Source organism: Bos javanicus, chromosome 9 (assembly GCF_032452875.1).
Source record: "Bos javanicus breed banteng chromosome 9, ARS-OSU_banteng_1.0, whole genome shotgun sequence".
NCBI classification, from domain to species: Eukaryota; Metazoa; Chordata; class Mammalia; order Artiodactyla; family Bovidae; genus Bos; species Bos javanicus.
In genome coordinates this window covers 9,019,817-9,040,501 of record NC_083876.1, presented here as the reverse complement: position 1 = coordinate 9,040,501, position 20,685 = coordinate 9,019,817, and the positions used below count along the sequence as shown (strand labels likewise).

Below are 20,685 nucleotides of genomic sequence, written 5' to 3'. Positions count from 1 at the left end.
TTCCCCTCCCCTTTTATCCAACAAAACTCTGAAAAACCGTTATGAATTAATGAAAAATAGTTTGCAATACAAACACTTGTGAATCTGAGGATGAATAAAGAGCCTATTGTTCTTGAATGTAAACTTCAGATAATCTGGAACCATTTAACTTCATCTTTTTCCAGACTTTCTATTCAAAGCATATGAACTTAGATCAAACTTACGTGTATGTATGTGTTAGGCGCTCAGTCATGTTTGACTCTTTGCGACCCCATGGACTGTAGCCTACCAGGCTCCTCTGTCCATGGAATTCTCCAGGCAAGAATACTGGAGAGTATTGCCATTCCCTTCTTCAGGGGATCTTCCCAACCCAGGGATCGAGCCCAGGTCTCCTGCATGGCAGGCAGATTCTTTACCATCTGAAGTACCTGGGAAGCCTAGATCAAGCTTAGTTTTGTATAATATTTTCAATTTTTACTAAAATTTAACTTTAATAACTTTATTTTTAAGGCATTACCTAGTTCTTTCAAATTCACAGGCTAGAGAAAAATAAGTGAAAACAGATAGAAAATAATATATGTGAAAATGTGACTGGAAATACATAGCTATGCTTCACACATCCGATAGCAAATTAAGCAGTGTTGAGAAAGAAATATATAGCTATTAAAGGCAAAAAGGTTTTAATAAGACATTTTCTTTAAAGTTATAAAAGTTACTAGTCCACAACTCACATCCACAGGTTTGCCATCTGAAGCTCGGGCAGCAATAACAGTCCTCCCACGGAAGTCCACTGTGCCGTTTCTGTCAGTGTGTCGGCTTGCAACTAAGTTACAGTCCACATAGAGTGCAATGGCCTGGGATTGTATACCAAAGCCCAGTTTATGCCACTGACGATCAAACAAAGAACGGAGTTCTTGATTTTTAAAAATGTAGTTCAACACATCTCCCTCGGCAGCTTGGAACATCAATTCCACCACCTTCCTTCCACCATCAACTATTACAGAAACCTGCAAAAATGCAAATTATCTTTAAATGTTTGAAATTCAGTTTTAAAAATTATTAAAGATACAAATAAAAACTCAAGTTTCATGTTAGTAGATCTGGGGCACTCAGTAAAATGTTCTAAATGACATTTGTGTCCATTAGATTTCTTAACATAAAAGAACAGTAAACATCCAGCTACAAAAATGATTTAAATATGTGGTATTTGGTGAGTGCAGTATGCTCCTTTTGTGAGAGGACATCTAGGAGTATATGTGTGTGTGTGTGTATAAAAAAACTCTGTATAAGTAATTCAAGAATTAAATGTTACTAATGTAAAAAGAATAAGAGATGAATACATTTGAATCAGTTCTAATGAGGTAGATGAAACTGGAGCCTATTATACAGAGTGAAGTAAGCCAGAAAGAAAAACACCAATACAGTATACTAACACATATATATGGAATTTAGAGAGATGGTAATGACAAGCCAGTATGCGAGACAGCAAAAGAGACTCAGATGTATAGAACAGTCTTTTGGACTCTGTGGGAGAAGGAGGGGGGGATGATTTGGGAGAATGGCATTGAAACATGTATAATATCATATAAGATACAAATCGCAAGTCCAGGTTCAATGCAGGATACAGGAAGCTTGGGGTTGGTGCACTGGGATGATCCAGAGGGATGGTATGGGGAGGGAGGTGGGAGGGGGTTCAGGATGGGGAACACTTGTACACCCATAGTGGATGCATGTTGATGTATGGCAAAACCAATACAATATTGTAAAGTAAAAAAAAATAATAATAATAATAAAAATAAGAGATGATCACTTCCCTTAGCATGGAAACTGAGATCAATCTCTTTAACCTTTGATGATTTGCATGGTGCAGAGAAAATACATTTTCACAGAGTGCATATTCTTCCTGTTCAAGTCATATTTCCATCATAAAATTCTGACTATGATAACAGATATAAAAGATCAGTAAAATGAAAAACATTTTTTAAAATTTTTTAAAAATTAATTAATTTTAATTGGACACTAATTACTTTACAATATTGTAGTGGGTTTTGCCATACATTGACACGAGTCAGCCATGGGTGTACATGTGTTCCCCATCCTGAACCCCCTCCCTCCTCCCTCCCCATCCCATCCCTCTGGGTCATCCCAGTGCACCAGCTGTGAGCATCCTTTATCATGCATCGAACCTGGAGTGGCAATCTATTTCACATATGGTAATAAAAACATTTTGATGGATATGTACAGAAATAAACACAGATAGATGATGCCCATCAGTAACCGTGATGTTTACCTTCACTCCCTGGAGTACCTGCTGCCTTCCTTTCTGACCAACCTCTCTCACAAGTGTTCCTAGATCCCCGCTCCCTTCATGGGCCATCTTGGGGAGTTGTCTCTTCCACACTCCCACAGTTCTCACCCAACTCCAAACTGTCTTCGGCCACCGCTACCCTGCGATCGTGCTCCAGTGTGGCATCCCCAGACCTTAGGCTCCCTGAGAACAGGAATCATGCTTTGCCAATGTCTTATTTTGTCACTAACTAGCATCTAGCATGTGTCCAATTATTTTCTATTGATGGAATCAATATTTATATCTCATTCCCTAATTCATTAGGGATGTCAGATGAAACAATTAACAGCTTTTAAATATATAATAGGAGATATCAGAAATGATAGGAGATGAAGAAGTTGTTAGTGAGATGCACTTGGCGTCAATGAAGCAGTTGTACAGAAAGGGCAGTCAGTTTGAGTGCCTTCAGACAAAACAGGAATCCAGAAAAAAAAACCAAGACAAAACAAAACTCTAATCTTGTCTCACCCACCAGGCTCTCCAATTATGTATCTCAGTGAGACACCACCCGGCACCCCGAACGCTAAGAATACTTGCATTTCCTGTGGATGATTCCTCTAAAAGAATACTCCTATATGAGGTCTGCTCCCAAATTTATGCCCACAGTTTCAAGAGAGAACACTCATCAGCATCCCTCTCTGGTTCCGTCCTTACCTGTGGCATGTTGCGCTGGTTTAAAACCTGCCACAGGAACCACCGTTCCTTCTTTGCGCTCCTTCGCACCCGAAACATGGCAGCTATGGCGAACTCCTCAGGAAGGCCTTTGGGAAATATCTTACTGTGGGAGGAAAACAAAGAACCATTGTGTGGAAACTGAAGGAGGCAAGGACAGAGTATCTCAGTATGAAGGTTTCTACAACTCAGTATCTCAGCTGTATTTTCTCAATGAATTTATAACTCATTACAGTTATCTACCTAATGAATACAGAAGCAGTCACACCTACAGTTACCTATGGAATTTTTATCCTGTTCTTTCCCTTTTTATAAATTTCCTGATAAAGTGTTGCTAAAGCTTGAGGTATGTAAAAGTGAGCAACTTTCAGACTATTGTACTGTGGGCTGGTATTCCTTTACTCAACAAGATATTCCCACAGACTCTCGGAATTCACTGCAGTCTTGCAAACAGCAGACAGTTATAAAGAAAATAGATACTATCTCCTGGTTTTATTAGTAGAGAGACGTACAGGGGATTTTAAAGAGCACTATTAACAATTACATGTATATTATTCCAAAGAAGTTTTACCACTTAAACTCTTGCAAAATAAATTCCTAATTCTGATTTCCTAGGTATCAATTTAAGACTGAAACTAAATACCATAAAGGCATTTTAGCTGATTTTTTCATTCTTACAGGAAATAAAAATACTCAAATTCTTCCTAGGTAGCAGAGAGAAACCTAAAGACAGTCCAAGTATACTTTTGCCTCAATTTGTTTCAAAATACTGGTCTCACTGGATCCATGAAGAAACTTTGGGGAAAAAATACACAGTGAACACACATTATATTTAGATTTTCCTTGGAAAACGGAGAAACACATTCCTTCATGTTGACTTTTAAACTTAACCACATTGTTGTTGTTTTTTTTTTCCTCTACAAAGTCAGGATTTTATTTTTTTATTTATTTTTATTTTTTTAATTGGAGGCTAATTACTTTACAATATTGTATTGGTTTTGCCATTCATCAACATGAATCCGCCATGGGTGTACACGTGTTCCAAATCCTGAACTCCCCTCCCACCTCCCTCCCCATACCATCCCTCTGGGTCATCCCAGTGCACCAGCCCCAAGCATCCTATATCCTGTATCGAACCTAGACTGGTGATTCGTTTCTTATATGATATTATACATATTTCAATGCCATTCTCCCAAATCATCCCCCTCCTCCCTCTCCCACAGAGTCCAAAAGACTGTTCTTTACATCTGTGTCTCTTGCTGTCTCGCATACAGGGTTATCATTATCATCTTTCTAAATTCCATATATATGCATTAGTATACTGTATTGGTGTTTTTCTTTCTGGCTTACTTCACTCTGTATAATCAGCTCCAGTTTCATCCACTTCATTAGAACTGATTCAAATGTATTCTTTTTAATGGCTGAGTAATACTCCATTGTGTATATGTATCACAGCTTTCTTATCCATTCATCTGCTGATGGACATCTAGGTTGCTTCCATGTCCTGGCTATTATAAACAGTGCTGCAATGAACATTGGGGTACACGTGTCTCTTTCAATTCTGATTTCCTTAGTGTGTATGCCCAGCAGTGGGATTCCTGGGTTGTATGGTAGTTCTATTTCCAGTTTTTTAAGGAATCTCCACACTGTTCTCCATAGTGGCTGTACTAGTTTGCATTCCCACCAACAGTGTAAGAGGGTTCCCTTTTCTCCACATCTTCTCCAGCATTTATTGCTTGTAGACTTTTGGATCACAGCCATTCTGACTGGCATGAAATGGTACCTCATAGTGGTTTTGATTTGCATTTCTCTGATAATGAGTGATGTTGAACATCTTTTCATGTGTTTGTGAGCCATCTGTATGTCTTCTTTGGAGAAATGTCTATTTAGTTCTTTGGCCCATTTTTTGATTGGGTCGTTTATTTTTCTGGAATTGAGCTGCAAATCATAGCAGGATCCTCTATGACCCACCTCCCAGAATATTGGACATAAAAGCAAAAATAAACAAATGGGATCTAATTAAAATTAAAAGCTTCTGCACAACAAAAGAAACTGTAAGCAAGGTGAAAAGACAGCCTTCAGAATGGGAGAAAATAATAGCAAATGAAGCAACTGACAAACAACTAATCTCAAAAATATAAACTTAACCACATTGTATATAAACACTCTGCAAGGCAGGAATCTTGCTTTTCTTTTAAAAAATCATGAGTAGCAGACACAAATTCTGTTGAGGCTTACACGGCCAGAGGTTGTTTATATAGATAAAATATCATATATTGAGATAGTAACTACTAACTGGGACTTCCCTGGTGGCTCAGACAGTAAAGAATGTGCCTTCAGTGCAGGAGACCTAGGTTCGATCCCTGAGTCAGGAAAATCCCCTGGAGAAGGTAATGTCAACCCACTCCAGTATTCTTGCCTGAAGAATTCCATGGACAGACGATCCTGGCGGGCTACGGTCCATGGGGTTGCAAAGAGTCAGACACTGGGAATATCACACCAAGCTCCACTGAAACTGACAACCAAACTCATGGAGAATTCTGGAACTTTGGTTTTACAGTTTGTGTTAGAGACAAAGTCACATGTAGTAAGGAAATCAGGAAAAAATATGAAAAAGCTATGCTGGCCTAAAGTTCTTACTTGGTTAAATACATGTACACACATATTATGCATATATGTATATGTTCATACATGTACACAACATACCTCAGGAATACTGCAGGCTTAGTTCCAGATTACTGGAATGAAGTGAATATCGCAGTAAAGTGAGTCACACAAGTTTTCTGGTTGCCTAGTGTATGTAAAAGTTGTATTTACACAATACTGTACTCTATTATATCTATAAATGTACATAAAATGTTATTGCTAAGAAAAAATGCTAGCCATCATTTGACAACACACATATGTCACAAACCTTCAATATGGAAAAAAAGAAAAATCACCAATATCTGTGAAGCGCAGGAAAGTGAAACACAATAAAAGGAGGTTGGTCTGTATATACACAGATACAGATATAAACTCTGGTTTTACCTTCTTCACTAATCTGCTCACCCCCAGCCCGGAGGCTATCTGGCTCTCTTGTCTGGCTGGATGATGAATGAGGAAGTAACCCAGGATCTCATTTTCATCACATGCATGCGCACATGCACATGTGCGCGCGCGCACACACACACACACACACACACACACCCTTTCCAGCCTCCACAGACACTCTCTGATTCCTCCTGGGTTGAGCCTCTCCTGGTGCCTGGGGAAGTATCCTGGCCCATGTGCCAACAGCGCCCACCTAGCAGTTTCCTCTGTGCTTGTGACTCCACTGCTTCCTGTCTTCCAGGAATGTATCATCTCTTTCTCTGTTGCTTCATCTCCCATTCTACAACCATTTTTGTACTTCATATGTTCAGACTCCATTTATGTCTCCCACCTCTCACTCACCAATACCCCTCTTACCTTGGTTTATAAATATACACATATCTTCATCCTCTTCCTGCTGTAAAATAGACAAAGCTCTCTCCATCCTCACTATAACAGTATATTAATATTACCTGTATATATCCATCAAACCTCTTAAACGAGTACTGGGAACACCTACACTGTCATAGGCCTCAGTGGTCAGCTGTCCTGCAATCTGGAAGCATCGCTTTCTGCTCTCACGAGGATGCTCGGCCCACTCCTTCCGTGACGACCATCATGTGATACAGCCTCACCCAATCAGCAGGTTGCTGTTTTTCCAGCCAAATCAAAGAACTCTCCTCAGTGGACCAGCGAGTGGCAGCGACCTCCTGAGGCGAGCTCCAGACGAGCTGGGAGCTGCTGCAGCCACCAATGGCAAAGATAGAGCAGCCTGTTCATTCGACTGCCATACGACCCAGCGATCCCACTGCTGGGCATACACACCGAGGAAACCAGAACTGAAAGACACACATGTACTCCAGTGTTCATCATAGCACTGTTTACAATAGCCAGGACATGGAAGCAACCTAGATGTCCATCAGCAGACGAATGGATAAGAAAGCTGTGATACATATACACAATGGAGTATTACTCAGCTATTAAAAAGAATGCATTTGAATCAGTTCCAATGAGGTGGATGAAACTGGAGCCGATTATACAGAGTGAAAGTCAGAAAGAAAAACACCAATACATTAACACATATATATGGAATTCATAAAGATGGTAATGATGACCCTATATGCGAGAGAGCAAGAGAGACACAGATGTAAAGAACGGACTTTCGGACTCTGTGGGAGAGTGCAAGCGTAGGATGATTTGGGAGAATAGCATTGAAATGTGAAGTAGATCGCCAGTCCAGGTTCAATGCATGAGACAGAGTGCTCAGGGCCAGTGCTCTGGGACGACCCTGAGGGACGGGATGGGGAGGGAGGTGGGAGGGGGGTTCAGGATGGGGGACACGTGTATACCCATGGCTGATTCATGTCAATGTATGGCAGAAACCACCACAATTTTGTAAAGTAATTAGCCTCCAATTAAAATAAATTAACTAATTTTAAAAAGAAGTTAATATAAGAACCAGATGCACTTATCTCTAAATGGATTTTCCATCCATAATGAATAACTTTGGGATTTGTACTGTTCACAGAACCCATCAGAAATGTCTCCTTTGAAATTCTAGAATATCCCTGCTGTGAAAGCTTGCCAGATTTTTTTGTTTTGTTTCGTTTTTATTTTCTGTCTCTGCTTTTAATTGGGATGTTGGAAAACAATGAAATAATGAGACGATAACCCCCTTTTAAACTTTATTAAATCCTCCTCACCCAGACATTGGCAAGCTGGTCATTTTGGAGCATGTGGAATATTGAAGCACCATCTGTCACTCCATATCGCACTAAAAAGATGACCTCCTTCTCTTTCAGTTTCCACCATTCCTGTGCCTAAATCTCCTCCAATGAGAAAACTGACAACCCTGGGCACTCTGTTTGCACACCCGAGTCCTGAGCACCTTTGAGCCACTTGAGGAAAAGCTTTCAGGTGGGATCTGACAAAGATTTTAGGCCAAATCTTGGCCTTGGGAAGGGTTCTTTGGGTAACTCTTGAAGAAGGTGAGTTGAAAATGCTGTGGGCAAGGCCATGGTCACCATTATCTGGATGGAGGAGAAGTCAAGTGACCCACCAGCCAGCACAGTGGCTGCAGTGAACTGAATTCTGCAGGAAGATGTCACTGGCATCACAGAAGAGGCTGGAGGTGCCATGGCAGCTGAAGGCCAGGTGGAAGGCCTGGCTGACATATCCGGAGAAGTCCCTTCTACGCTCGATGTAGACCGAGGAGGGAGCACTGATCGAGGGAGTGGAAGAGCAGTGTCTTTCCCAAGCTGCCTGGGGCTGAGACCACACTCGGGGAGGACTGGCCAGAATGGAGCTACATACCGTCCGAGGGGCAGGGCCCACAGTGGTTCCAAGGGACAGGGCACAGGGTGGTTCTGCGGGATGCCCCTGCAACCCAATCCTGGAGCTTGTCTCCTTCTTCCACACTCCAGACCCGGCATGCTTGGGACGTGGGGTCCGGCCCCAGGGGACAGTGTCCTGAGCCACTGTCCCGAGTCCAGCCCCAGAGAAGTGTGTCCCAGGGCATGGTCCTTGAGCTCCTCCTTCCCCACCCAAGCTGCCACATGGCAGGACTGCAGCCCCCGCCACTCCCACCTCCATGCAGACCCACGGTGAGTACTCCCCCGCTGCTGGAGTCCAGACGACCCGGAGTTCCACTCCTCACTCTTCACCCAGAGACAATGTCACCCAGATGGCTAGTGGCGAGGGAGTGGGCCTCAGGCCATTTCCTGCAACTTCTCATGCAGAGTTCTTTCCGATATGGAAAGTCATTAGGAGCATGCAATCTCTGTGTACATGGCCATGTGCTGGTGGTTCTGTGGGTCACTGGTGCGCTGCTGCTGCCCAGGTAGCCTTGTTCACATCTAACTAATGGTGCCAGTCACCTTCGCCACATAGTGACTGACGGGTGTCCGAGGGCGGCTGGGACCTTTAGCTCCCTGCACATCACCTATGCCAACACAGACTGCAGGGCTGTCGTTAGTAAGCCAGTAAGATTGCTGAAGAGACTGCAAGACAGTGGGAAGAATAAAAGGGGGCACTCTATAGGGTCAGCTCTGGTCAGCATGGCTGCCCATCTGAAAAATCTCACCAGAGTGAGGAGGACAGAAGGAGAGACCTGGCACCATGTTTAAGAACCCAAAATGTTGACTTCGAAAGTGTTTGTTTCTGTTACTAGCTTCTGATCAGCACGTTGGCAGATGTCTCTGTGCTGATCTGTCTTTAATGTCCTTTGAGTAAAACTAATAAAATCAGTCAACCACCCCCCCTCACCCCCCACCTATGAACTAAATCATTCCAAATCACCTAACCCACTGGTCTCTTCTCAATCCTCACTACCCTCCATCCTTCTGAAGGTTTTAACACTGAAGACATCCTTTCCCTCAATGATATAAACCAAGAGTCACGACCACATGGCTTTAGAGCCCAGCCAGGAAACTAGAATGTAAGCTTCCCGAGGTTCTTTGTTTATCCTATCCACCAGCATCTAGAATAGTAGGCAAGGTGGCACTCAATAAATATTATTAAAGGAATCAGTTTATGAATGTAATTCAGGTTTAAATATCTGAAAACAAAAACAAAATGAAAAATAACACATGGCCCCTTCTAAGTCTAGCTTTAGATTTTCTATCATGAATAAAAGTGTCCATATAAGAAATTTTCACTTTTTTCATAAGAATTCTATAGGAAAAGCTAATAGAGCAAGTGAGTTGCTAACAGCATTGGTAGCTGTCCTCATGTAGAGGACACACATGTAGACTAAGGGAAATGTAGAGCCCAGCCCAGTCACAGGAACAGCTGCTAATTAGCTTCCCCAGCTCTTACCATATAGGGAAGCAGGTCCAGTGTTACCAGTTCAGCCCACTTTTTTAAGCCAAAACCCAGATTTTTTTCTGAAAAGCTTAGAGTTTTAATTTGGGCAACTATTTCGGATTTTTAATAAACACTGTCCAGACCAACATCGTGCAAAACCAAATCAAGACTGCTAGTTAGCAAAGTTTGGATATGCACAAATGTTTCTTGAATACCCACGGAGGCTTATAAAGATGGTAAAAGGGAATTTCCTGCCCAAATTGGTTTTTAAAATCAGTAGAGGAAAAACATTCACAGAAAATAAAAGGAAATGATATAAATTGGAAGACAGTAGGTAAATACAGTGCCTGGACAAAATTAGAACTCAAGGTTATGAATGGAAAAAGTATTATTAGGAATGGGATTGCTTTTAAAATCCTATAACAGTGGGAAGGATTCAGTCCTTTTAAATCATTGAGCCTTGCTTTTTATAACATAATATATGGCCTACTCTGGAGAAAGTTCCATGTGCAGTTGAGAAAAATGTGTATTGTTCTGTTGTTGAGTGCAATGTTCTACAGTCTGTTAGGTGTAATTGGCTTGTATATTTGCTCAAGGCTTCTATTTCCTTACTAATCTCCTGTCTAATGTTCTATTGATTTTTAAAATGGGGTATTAAAGTCTCCAACTATTACTGTTGAATTGTTTATTTCTCCCTTCAGTTCTGTGAGTTGACTTGGTGTACAGTATAAGTTATATAGTTGATGTACAGTATATCTTACAGGTGTGCAATATGGGGATTTCCAATTTTTATAAGTTATAATCTTATTATGGTTACTATTATAAAACATTAGTTATATTCTCTGTGTTATACTTATTCTTATATAATAGCTTACTTTTTCCATTGCCATCTTTATTTTTTATTTTATTGAAGTATTCTTGATTTACAATATGGTGTTAATATCTTCTGTACAGCAAAGTGACACACTTACATATATATGTGTGTGTGTGTATGTGTGTGTGTGATACAATATGTATGTGTATTATACATATATTTATTCTTTTTCACATTCTTTTCTGTTATGGTTTGTCATGAGATACTGAATAGAGTTTCCTGTGGTATGCATTAGGACCTTGTTGTTTATCCATCCTATATATAATAGGTTGCATCTGCTAGTCCAAAACTCCCAACCTTTCTCTCCCCTACCACTCATCTGCCTTGGCACTACAAGTCTGTTCTCTGTATCTGTGCCTATGTTTTTATTTCATAGATATACTGATTTGTGTCATATTTTAGATTCTACATGTAAGTGACATCATAAGGTATTTGTGGCTCTCTTTCTAAATTACTACCCTTCAGTTCAGTTTAGTTCAGTCACTCAGTCGTGTCTGACTCTTTGCAACACCATGGACTGCAGCACGCCATACTGCCCTGTCCATCACCAACTTCCAGAGCTTGCTCAGACTCATGTCCCTCGAGTCAATGATGCCATCCAACCACCTCATCCTCTATCATCCTCTTTTCCTCCTGCCTTCAATGTTTTCCAGCATAAGGGTCTTTTCCAATGAGTCAGTTCTTCACATCAGGTGGCCAAAGAGTTGAAGCTTCAGCTTCAGCATCAGTCCTTTCAATAAACACCCAGGACTGATTTCCTTTAGGATTGACTGGTTTGATCTTCTTGCAGAAAAGGGACTCTCAAGAGTCTTCTCCAACACCACAGTTTAAAAGCATCAGATTTTCGATGGTCAACCTTCTTTACAGTCCAACTCTCATATCCATACATGACTACTGGAAAAACCATAGCTTTGACTAGACGGACCTTTGCTGGTAAAGTAATGACTCTGCTTTTTAATATACTGTCTAGGTTGGTCATAGCTTTTCTTCCAAGGAGCAAGTGTATTTTAATTTCATGGCAGCAGTCACCATCTGCAGTGAATTTTGAAGCCCCAAAAAATTAAGTCTGTCACTGCTTCTATTGTTCCCCATCTATTTGCCATAGGTAATGGGACCAGATGCCATGATCCTCGTTTTTGAATGAGTTTTAAGCCAGCTTTTTCAGTCTCCTCTTTCATTTTCATCAGTATGCTCTTTAGTTCCTCTTAGCTTTCTGCCATAAGGGTGGTGTCATCTGCATATCTGAGGTTATTGATTTCTCCCGACAATCTTGATTCCAGCTTGTGCTTCCTCCAGCTCAGCATTTCTCATGATGTACTCTGCATATAAGTTAAATAAGCAGGGTGACAATATACAGCCTTGATGTATTTCTTCCCCAATTTTGAACCAGTCTTGTTCCATGTCTGGTTCAAACTGTAGCTTCTTTACCTACATACAGAATTCTCTTTAAGAATGTTCCACAGTTTGTTGTGATCCACAAACTCAAAGGATTTTAACGTAGTCAATGAAGCAGAAGTAGATGCTTTTCTGGAATGCTCTTGCTTTTTCTGTGATCCAGCAGATATTGGCAATTTGATCTCTGGTTCTTCTACCTTTTCTAAATCTAGCTAGACCATCTATAACTTCTCAGTTCATGTACCGCTGAAGCCTAGCTTGGACAATTTTGAGCACTACTTTGCTAGCGTGTGAGATGAGTGCAATTATGTGGTAGTTAGAATATTCTTTGGCATTGCCTTTCTTTGGGATTGAAATGAAAACTGAGCTTTTCCAATCTCGTGGCCACAGGTGAGTTTTCCAAATTTGCGGCCATATTGACTGCAGCACTTTCACAGCATCATCTTTTAGGATTTGAAAGAGCTCAACTGGAATTCCATCACCTCCATTAGTTTTGTTTGTAGTAATGCTTCCTAAGGCCCACTTGACTTCACACTCTAGGATGTCCGGCTCTAGGTGAGTAATCACACCATTGTCATTATCTGGGTCATAAAGATCTTTTTGTATAGTTCTTCTATGTATTCTTGCCAACTCTTCTTAATATCTTATGCTTCTTTTAGGTCCATACCATTTCTGTCCATTATTGTGCCCATCTTTGCATGAACTATTCCCTTGGTATCTCTAATTTTCTTGAAGAGATCCCTAGTCTTTCTCTTTCTATCATTTTCCCCTATTTCCTTGTACTGATTACTTAGGAAGGCCTTAAAAAAATTTTTTTTTAATCTCTCCTGAATAGTCTTCAGAACTCTGCATTCATATCTTTCCATTTCTCCTTTGCCTTTTGCTTCTCTTCTTTTCTCAACACTTTGTAACCCTCCTCAGACAACCATTTCCCTTTTCGCATTTCTTTTTCATGGGGATGATTTTGATCACTGCCTTCTGTACAATGTTATGAACCTCCATCCATAGTTCTTCAGGCACTATGTCTATCAGTGTATCAGTTCTAATCCCTTGAATCTATTTCTCACTTCCACTACATAATCATAAGGAATTTGATTTAGGTCATAGCTGAATGATCTAGTGGTTTTCCCCACTTTCTTCAATTTGAGTCTGAATTTGGCAATAAGGAGTTCATGATCTGAGCCACAGTCAGCTCCTGGTCTTGTTTTTGCTGACTGTATAGAGCTTCTCCATCTTTGGCTGCAGAGAATATAATCAATCTGATTTTGGTGTTGACCATCTGGTGATGTCCATGTGTAGAGTTGTCTCTTGTGTTGTTGGAAGAGGGTGTTTGCTATGACCAGTGCATTCTCTTGGCAAAACTTTGTTAGCCTTTGCCCTGCTTCATTTTGTGCTCCAAACTTGCAAGGCAAGACCAAACTTGCCTGTTAATCCATGTACCTCTTGACCTCCTACTTTTGCATTCCAGTCCCTGATGATGAGAAGGACATCTTTTCTGGTGTTAGTTCTAGAAGGTCTTGTAGGTCTTCATAGAACTGTTCAACTTCAGCTTCTTCAGCATTAGTAGTTGGGGCATAGACTTGCATTACCGTGATACTGAGTGGTTTGCCTTGAAAACAAACAGAGATCATTCTGTTGTTTTTGAGACTGCACCCAGGTACTGCATTTTGGACTATTTTGTTGACTTTGAGGGTTACTCCATTTCTCGTTAGGGGTTCTTGCCCCCAGTAGTAGATACAATGGTCATCTGAATTAAATTTGCCCATTCTCATCCATTTTAGTTCGCCGATTCCTAAAATGTTGATGTTCACTCTTGCTATCTCCTGTTGACCACTTCCAATTTACCTTAACTCATGAATCTAACATTCCAGGGTCCTATGCAGTATTGTTCTTACAGCGTTGGACTTTACTTCATTCACCAGTCACATCCACAACTGGGTGCTGTTTTCATTTTGGCTCAGCCTTTTCATTCTTTCTGGAAGTATTTCTCCACTGTAGCTTATTGGGTACCTACCAACCTGAGGATTTCATCTTTCTGTGTCCTATCTTTTTGCATTTTCATACTGTTCATGGGTTCTCAAGCAAGAGTACCGAAGTGGTTTGCCATTCCCTTTTCCAGTGGACCACGTTTTGCCAGAACTCTCCACCATGACTCATTCGTCCTGGGTGGCCCTATATGGCATGGCTCATAGTTTCATTGAGTTAGACAAGACTGTGTCCATGTGATCAGCTTGGTTAGTTTTCTGTAACTGTGGTTTCCATTCTGTCCACTCTCTGATGGATAAAGTAAAAGGCTTGTGGAAGCTTCCTGATGGGAGGGACTGGCTGTGGGGGAATATGGGTCTTGCTCTGATGGGTGGGTCCATGCTCAGTAAATCTTTAATCCAATTTTCTATTGATGGGTGGGGCTGTGTTTCCTCCCTGTAGTTTGGCCTGAGGCCAAACTATGGTGGGGGTAATGGAGTCAAAAGGACGTTTGGAGTCATAACTCCTTCCAAAGGATTTATGCCAGGACTGTTGTATTAAGTGCCCTGATCCCACAGCAGACCACTGTTGACCCACATCTCTGCCAGAGACTCCTGGACAGTCACAAGCAAGTCTGGCTCAGTCTCATGAGGGGTCACTGCTCCTTTCTTCTGGGTCCTGGTGTGCACAAGGTTTTGTTTGTGCCCTCCAAGAGTCTGTTTCCCCAGTCCTGTAGAAGTTCTGTAATCAAATCGCACTGGCCTTCAAAGTCAAATTCCTTGGGGGTTCTCTGTCCCTTTGCAGGATCACCAGGTTGTGAATTCTGTTGTGGGCCCTAGAACTTTTGCAACAGTGCGAGAACTTCTTTGATATAATTGTTTTCTAGTTTGTGGGTTGTCTGCTCAGTGGCTCTATGGTGGGGCTCACATACCGCCCCTCTCAAGTCTGCCTCAGCCAGAGCTCCTGTTTCCGCAGCAGACCACTACTGACCTGTTCCTCCGCAGGAGACACTCAAACACTCAAAGGCAGGTCAGGGTCAGTCTCCTGTGGTGTCCCTGGGTCCTGGTGCACACAAGGTTCTGCTTGAACCCTCCAAGAGTCTCTGGCGGGTATGGGGTTTGATTCTAAATGTGATTTTGCCGCCCCTAACATCTTGTTAGGGGGTTCTCCTTTGCCCTAGGATGTGGAGTATCTTTTTTGGGTGGAATCCAACATTCTCCTGCTGATGGTTGTTCAGTGGTTGGTTGCATTTTGGAGTTTTCATGAAGAATTAGCACACGTCCTTCTACTTTCCCACCTTATGAGTTTGCTCAATTAGTATGATTTACTTCACTTAGTGTGATAATCTATATAGGTCCATCCATGTTGCTGCCAAAGCAAAAACAACACCCAGTTGTAAATGGGACTGGTGAGGGAAGCAGAGTTCGATGCTGTGAAGAGCAATATTGCATAGGAACCTGGAATGTTAGGTCCATGAATCAAGGCAGATTGCAAGTGGTCAAACAGGAGATGACAAGAGTGAATGTAGACATTCTAGGAATCAGTGAACTAAGATGGACTGGAATGGGTGAATTTAACTCAGATGACCATTATATCTACTACTGTGGGCAGGAATCTCTTAGAAGAAACGGAGTTGCCATCATAGTCAACAAAAGAGTCCGAGACGCAGTATTTGGATACAATCTCAAAAACGACAGAATGATCTCAGTTCGTTTCCAAGGCAAACCATTCAATATCACGGTAATCCAAGTCTATGCCCCAACCAGTAATGCCAAAGAAGCTGAAGTTGAACAGTTCTATGAAGACCTACAAGACCTTCTAGAACTAATATCCCAAAAAGATGTTCTTTTCATTATAGGGGACAGGAATGCAAAAGTAGGAAGTCAAGAAACACCTGGAGTAACAGGCAAATTTGGCCTTGGAGTACAGAAGGAAGCAGGGCAAAGGCTAATAGAGTTCTGCCAAGAGAACTCACTGGTCATAGCAAACACCCTCTTCCAACAACACAAGAGACAGCTCTACACATGGACATCACCAGATGGTCAACACCAAAATCAGATTGATTATATTCTCTGCAGCCAAAGATGGAGAAGCTCTATACAGTCAGCAAAAACAAGACCGGGAGCAGACTGTGGCTCAGATCAGAACTCTTTATTGCCAAATTCAGACTTAAATTGAAGAAAATGGAGAAAACCACTAGACCAGTCAGGTCTAAATCAAATCCCTTATGACTATACATTGGAAGTGAGAAATAGATTTAAGGAATTAGATCTGATAGACAGAGTGCCTGATGAACTATGGACGGAGGTTCATGACATTGTACAGGAGACAGGAATCAAGACCATCCCCAAGAAAAAGAAATGCAAAAAAGCAAAATGGCTGTCTGAGGAGGCCTTACAAATAGCTGTGAAAAGAAGGGAAGCAAAAAGCAAAGGAGGAAAGGGAAGATATACCCATTTGAATGCAGAGTTCCAAAGAATAGCAAGGAGACATAAGAAAGCCTTCCTCAGCGATCAATGCAAAGAAATAGAGGAAAACAAGAGAATGGGAAAGACTAGAGATCTCTTCAAGTAAATTCGAGATACCAAGGGAGCATTTCATGCAAAGATGGGCTCGATAAAGGACAGAAATGGTATGGACCTAATAGAAGCAGAAGATATTAAGAACAGGTGGCAAGAATACACAGAAGAACTGTACAAAAAAGATCTTCATGACCCAGATAATCACGATGGTGTGATCACTCACACTCACCTAGAGCCAGACATCCTGGAATGTGAAGTCAAGTGGGCCTTAGGAAGCATCACTACAAAGTTAGTGGAGGTGATGGAATTCCAGTTGAAATATTTCAAATCCTGAAAGATAATGCTGTGAAAGTGCTGCACTCAATATGTAAGCAAATTTGGAAAACTTAGCAGTGGCCACAGGACTGGAAAAGGTCAGTTTTCAATTCAATCCCAAAGAAAGACAATGCCAAAGAATGCTCAAACTACTGCACAATTGCACTTATCTCACACGCTAGTAAAGTAATGCTCAAAATTCTCCAAGCCAGGCTTCAGCAATACATGAACCATGAACTTCAAGCTGGTTCAAGCTGATTTTAGAAAAGGCTGAGGAATCAGAGATCAAATTGCCAACATCTGTTGGATCATCAAAAAAGAAAGAGAGTTCCAGAAAAACATCTATTTTTGCTTTATTGACTATCCCAAAGGCTTTGACTGTGTGGATCACAATAAACTGTGGAAAGTTCTGAAAGAGATGGGAATACCAGACCACCTGACCTGCCTCTTGAGAAACCTGTATGCAGGTCAGGAAGCAACAGTTAGAACTGGATATGGAACAAGAGACTGGTTCCAAATAGGAAAAGGAATATGTCAAGGCTGTATACTGTCACCCTGTTTATTTAACTTATATGCAGAGTACATTATGAGAAACACTGAGCTGGAGGAAGCACAAGCTGGAATCAAGATTGCCGGGAGAAATATCAATAACCTCAGATATGCAGATGACATCACCCTTATGGCAGAAAGTGAAGAAGAACTAAAGAGCCTCTTGATGAAAGTGAAAGAGGAGAGTGAAAAAGTTGGCTTAAAGCACAACATTCAGAAAACTAAGATCATGGTATTTAGTCCCATCACTTCATGGCAAATAGATGGGGAAACAGTGGAAACAGTGGCTGACTTTATTTTTCTGGGCTCCAAAATCACTGCAGATGGTGATTGCAGTCATGAAATTAAAAGGTGCTTACTCCTTGGAAGGAAAGTTATGACCAACTTAGACAGCATATTAAAAAGCAGAGACATTACTTTGCCAACAAAGGTCCGTCTAGTCAAGGCTATGGTTTTTCCAGTGGTCATGTACGGATGTGAGAGTTGGACTGTGAAGAAAGCTGAGTGCCGAAGAATTGATGCTTTTGAACTGTGGTGTTGGAGAAGACTCTTGAGAGTCCCTTGGACTGCAAGGAGATCTAACCAGTTCATCCTAAAGGAGATCAATCCTGGGTGTTCATTGGAAGGACTGCTGTTGAAGCTGAAGCTCCAGTACTTTGGCCACCTGATGCAAAGAAATGACTCATTGGAAAAGACCCTGATGCTGGTAAAGATTGAGGGCAGGAGGAGAAGGAGATGACAGAGGATGAGGTGATTGGATGGCATCACCGACTCGACATGGATTTGGGTGGACTCTGGGAGTTGGTGATGGATAGGGAGGCCTGGTGTGCTGTGGTTCATGGGGTTGCAAAGAGTTGGACACGATGGAGCGACTGAATTGGACTGATGGCTGAGAAGTATTCCATTGTGTGTGTGTGTGTGTGTGTGAATGGATAAAGAAGATACATCTTAGAAATCCATTCACCTGTATTTGGACACTTAGGTTGTTTCCATGTCTTGTCTTTCCATGGTTGTCTTGTCCATGTTTCCATGTCTTGTCTTTCTAATTACATGGCTAATGTAATTAACGATGCTTTGAACATAGGAGTGCCTGTACTTTTGAATTATAGATTTGTATGGATGTATGTCCAGGTGTGGGATTGTGGGATCCTATGGCAACTCTATTTTAGTTTTTTAAGGAACCTCCATACTGTTTTCCATAGTGACTGCACCAATTTACATTCTCACCACATCCCCTCCAGAATTTGTTGTTTGTAGACTTTTCATGATGGCCATTCTGACCAGTGTTGGGTGACACTTCATTGTAGGTTTGATTTGCATTTCTCTAATAATTAGCATGTTGAGCATTTTTCTTGTGTCTGTTGGCCATCTGTATGTCTTTGGAGAAATATCTATTTAGGTCTTCTGCTCATTTTTTGATTGGGTCTGTTTTTTGTTGTTGAGTTGTATGAGTTGTTTATATATACTGTAAATTAATCACTGGTTGGTCACATCATTAGCAAATATTTTCTGCCAGTCTGTAAGTTGTCTTTTTGACTTTGCTTATGGTTTCCTTTTGGGCTTTCCTTTGCTGTGTAAAAGCTTATACATTTTATTAGATCTCATTTGTTTATTTTTGCTTTTATTTCCTTTGCCTTGGGAGATTGAACTAAAAAAAACACTGGTACAATTTATGAGTTTTATGGTGTCTTGTCTTATATGTAGGTCTTTAATCCATTTGAGTTTTTGTGAATGGTGTGAGGGGGTGTTCTAACATTATTGATTTGCATGTGGCTGTCCAGCTTTCCCAAAACCACTTGCTGGAGAGACTGTCTTTTCACCATTGTATATTCTTGCCTCTTTTGTTGAAGATCAACTGACTCTAAGTGTATGGGTTTATTTCTTTGCTGTCTATTCTGTTCCACTGATAGGTACATTGGTTTCTGTGTCAGTACCATACTATTTGATTACCATCACCTTATAGTATAGTCTGAAGTCTGTGAGAGTTATGCATCTTGCTTTGTTCTTTTTCCTCAGGATTCCTTTGGTAATTCTGGTCTTTTATGATTCTATGTAAATTTTGGAATTACTTGATCTATTTCTGTGAAAATATCATGTGTAATTTAATAGAGATCACATTAAATCTGTAGATTGCTTTGTGTAATATGGTCATTTAAACAATATCAATTCTTCCAATCTAAAAGCATGGGATATCTTTTCATTTCTTTAAGTGAAGTTGCTCAGTCATGTCCGACTCTTTGCGACCCCATAGACTGTAGCCTACCAGGCTCCTCTGTCCATGGGACTTTCCAGGCAATAGTACTGGAGTGGATTGCCTTTTCCTTCTCCAGCGGACCTTCCCAACCCAGGGATCAAACCCGGGTCTCCCACATTGTAGACAGATGCTTTACCGTTTGAGCCACCAGGGAAGTCTTCATTTCTTTAAATCATCTTTAATTTCCTTTACTAATGTTTTGTAATTCTCAGCATATAAGTTCTTCACCTCCTTGGTGAGGTTTATTCCTAAGTATTTTATTTTGGGGGAGGGATATGATTTAAAAGGCATTATTTTTTTACATTCACTTTCTGATATTTCATTGTTAGTGTAAAGAAATGCAACCAAATCCTGTTAATCCTGTTAATCTTGTATCTTGCTACCTTGCTAAATTCATTTATCAGTTCTAACAGCTTTTATTTGGAATCTTTAGGGTTTTCTATATATATTATCATGTCAACTGTATATAATGACAATTTTACCTCTTCCCTACCAATTTCAATACCTTTTCTTTTTCTTGTCTAATTGCTGTGGCTAAGAATTCCAATACTATGTTGAAGAGATGTCATGAGAGTAGGCATCCTGGTCTTCTTTCAGATTTTAGCAGGGAGGCATTCAGATTCTCACCATTGGGTAATATATTGACTATGGGTTTGTCATAAATAACTTTTATTATGTTGAAATACATTACTTCTATAACCACTTTAATAAGTGTTTTATCATGAATAGGTGTTGGATTTTATTGAATGCTTCTTCTGCATCTTGATCATGTGGTTTTTGTCCTTTCTCTTGTTGATTGGTGTATCACATTGATTGATTTGCATATATTTAACCATCCTTGTGACTCAGATGAATCCAACTTGGCCTTAGTATATGACCTTTTTTGTTAGATTCAGTTTGCTAATATTTTCTTAATAATTTTTGCATCTATATTCAT

The 20,685-nt window shown here is 40.8% G+C and overlaps 1 protein-coding gene across 1 annotated transcript in view; it reads right to left on the bottom strand.

Annotated features, from left to right (window-relative positions):
* COL19A1 (collagen type XIX alpha 1 chain) overlaps positions 1–20,685 on the bottom strand; it is a 437,433-nt gene that overhangs the window by 370,240 nt on the left and 46,508 nt on the right. The window contains exons 4-5 of the mRNA XM_061427130.1: positions 2,981–3,104; positions 711–986 (exon numbers count right to left, since the gene is read on the bottom strand). Of these exons, the coding sequence (XP_061283114.1) occupies positions 711–986; positions 2,981–3,104 (400 nt within the window). The remainder of the gene's footprint in view (positions 1–710; positions 987–2,980; positions 3,105–20,685) is intronic.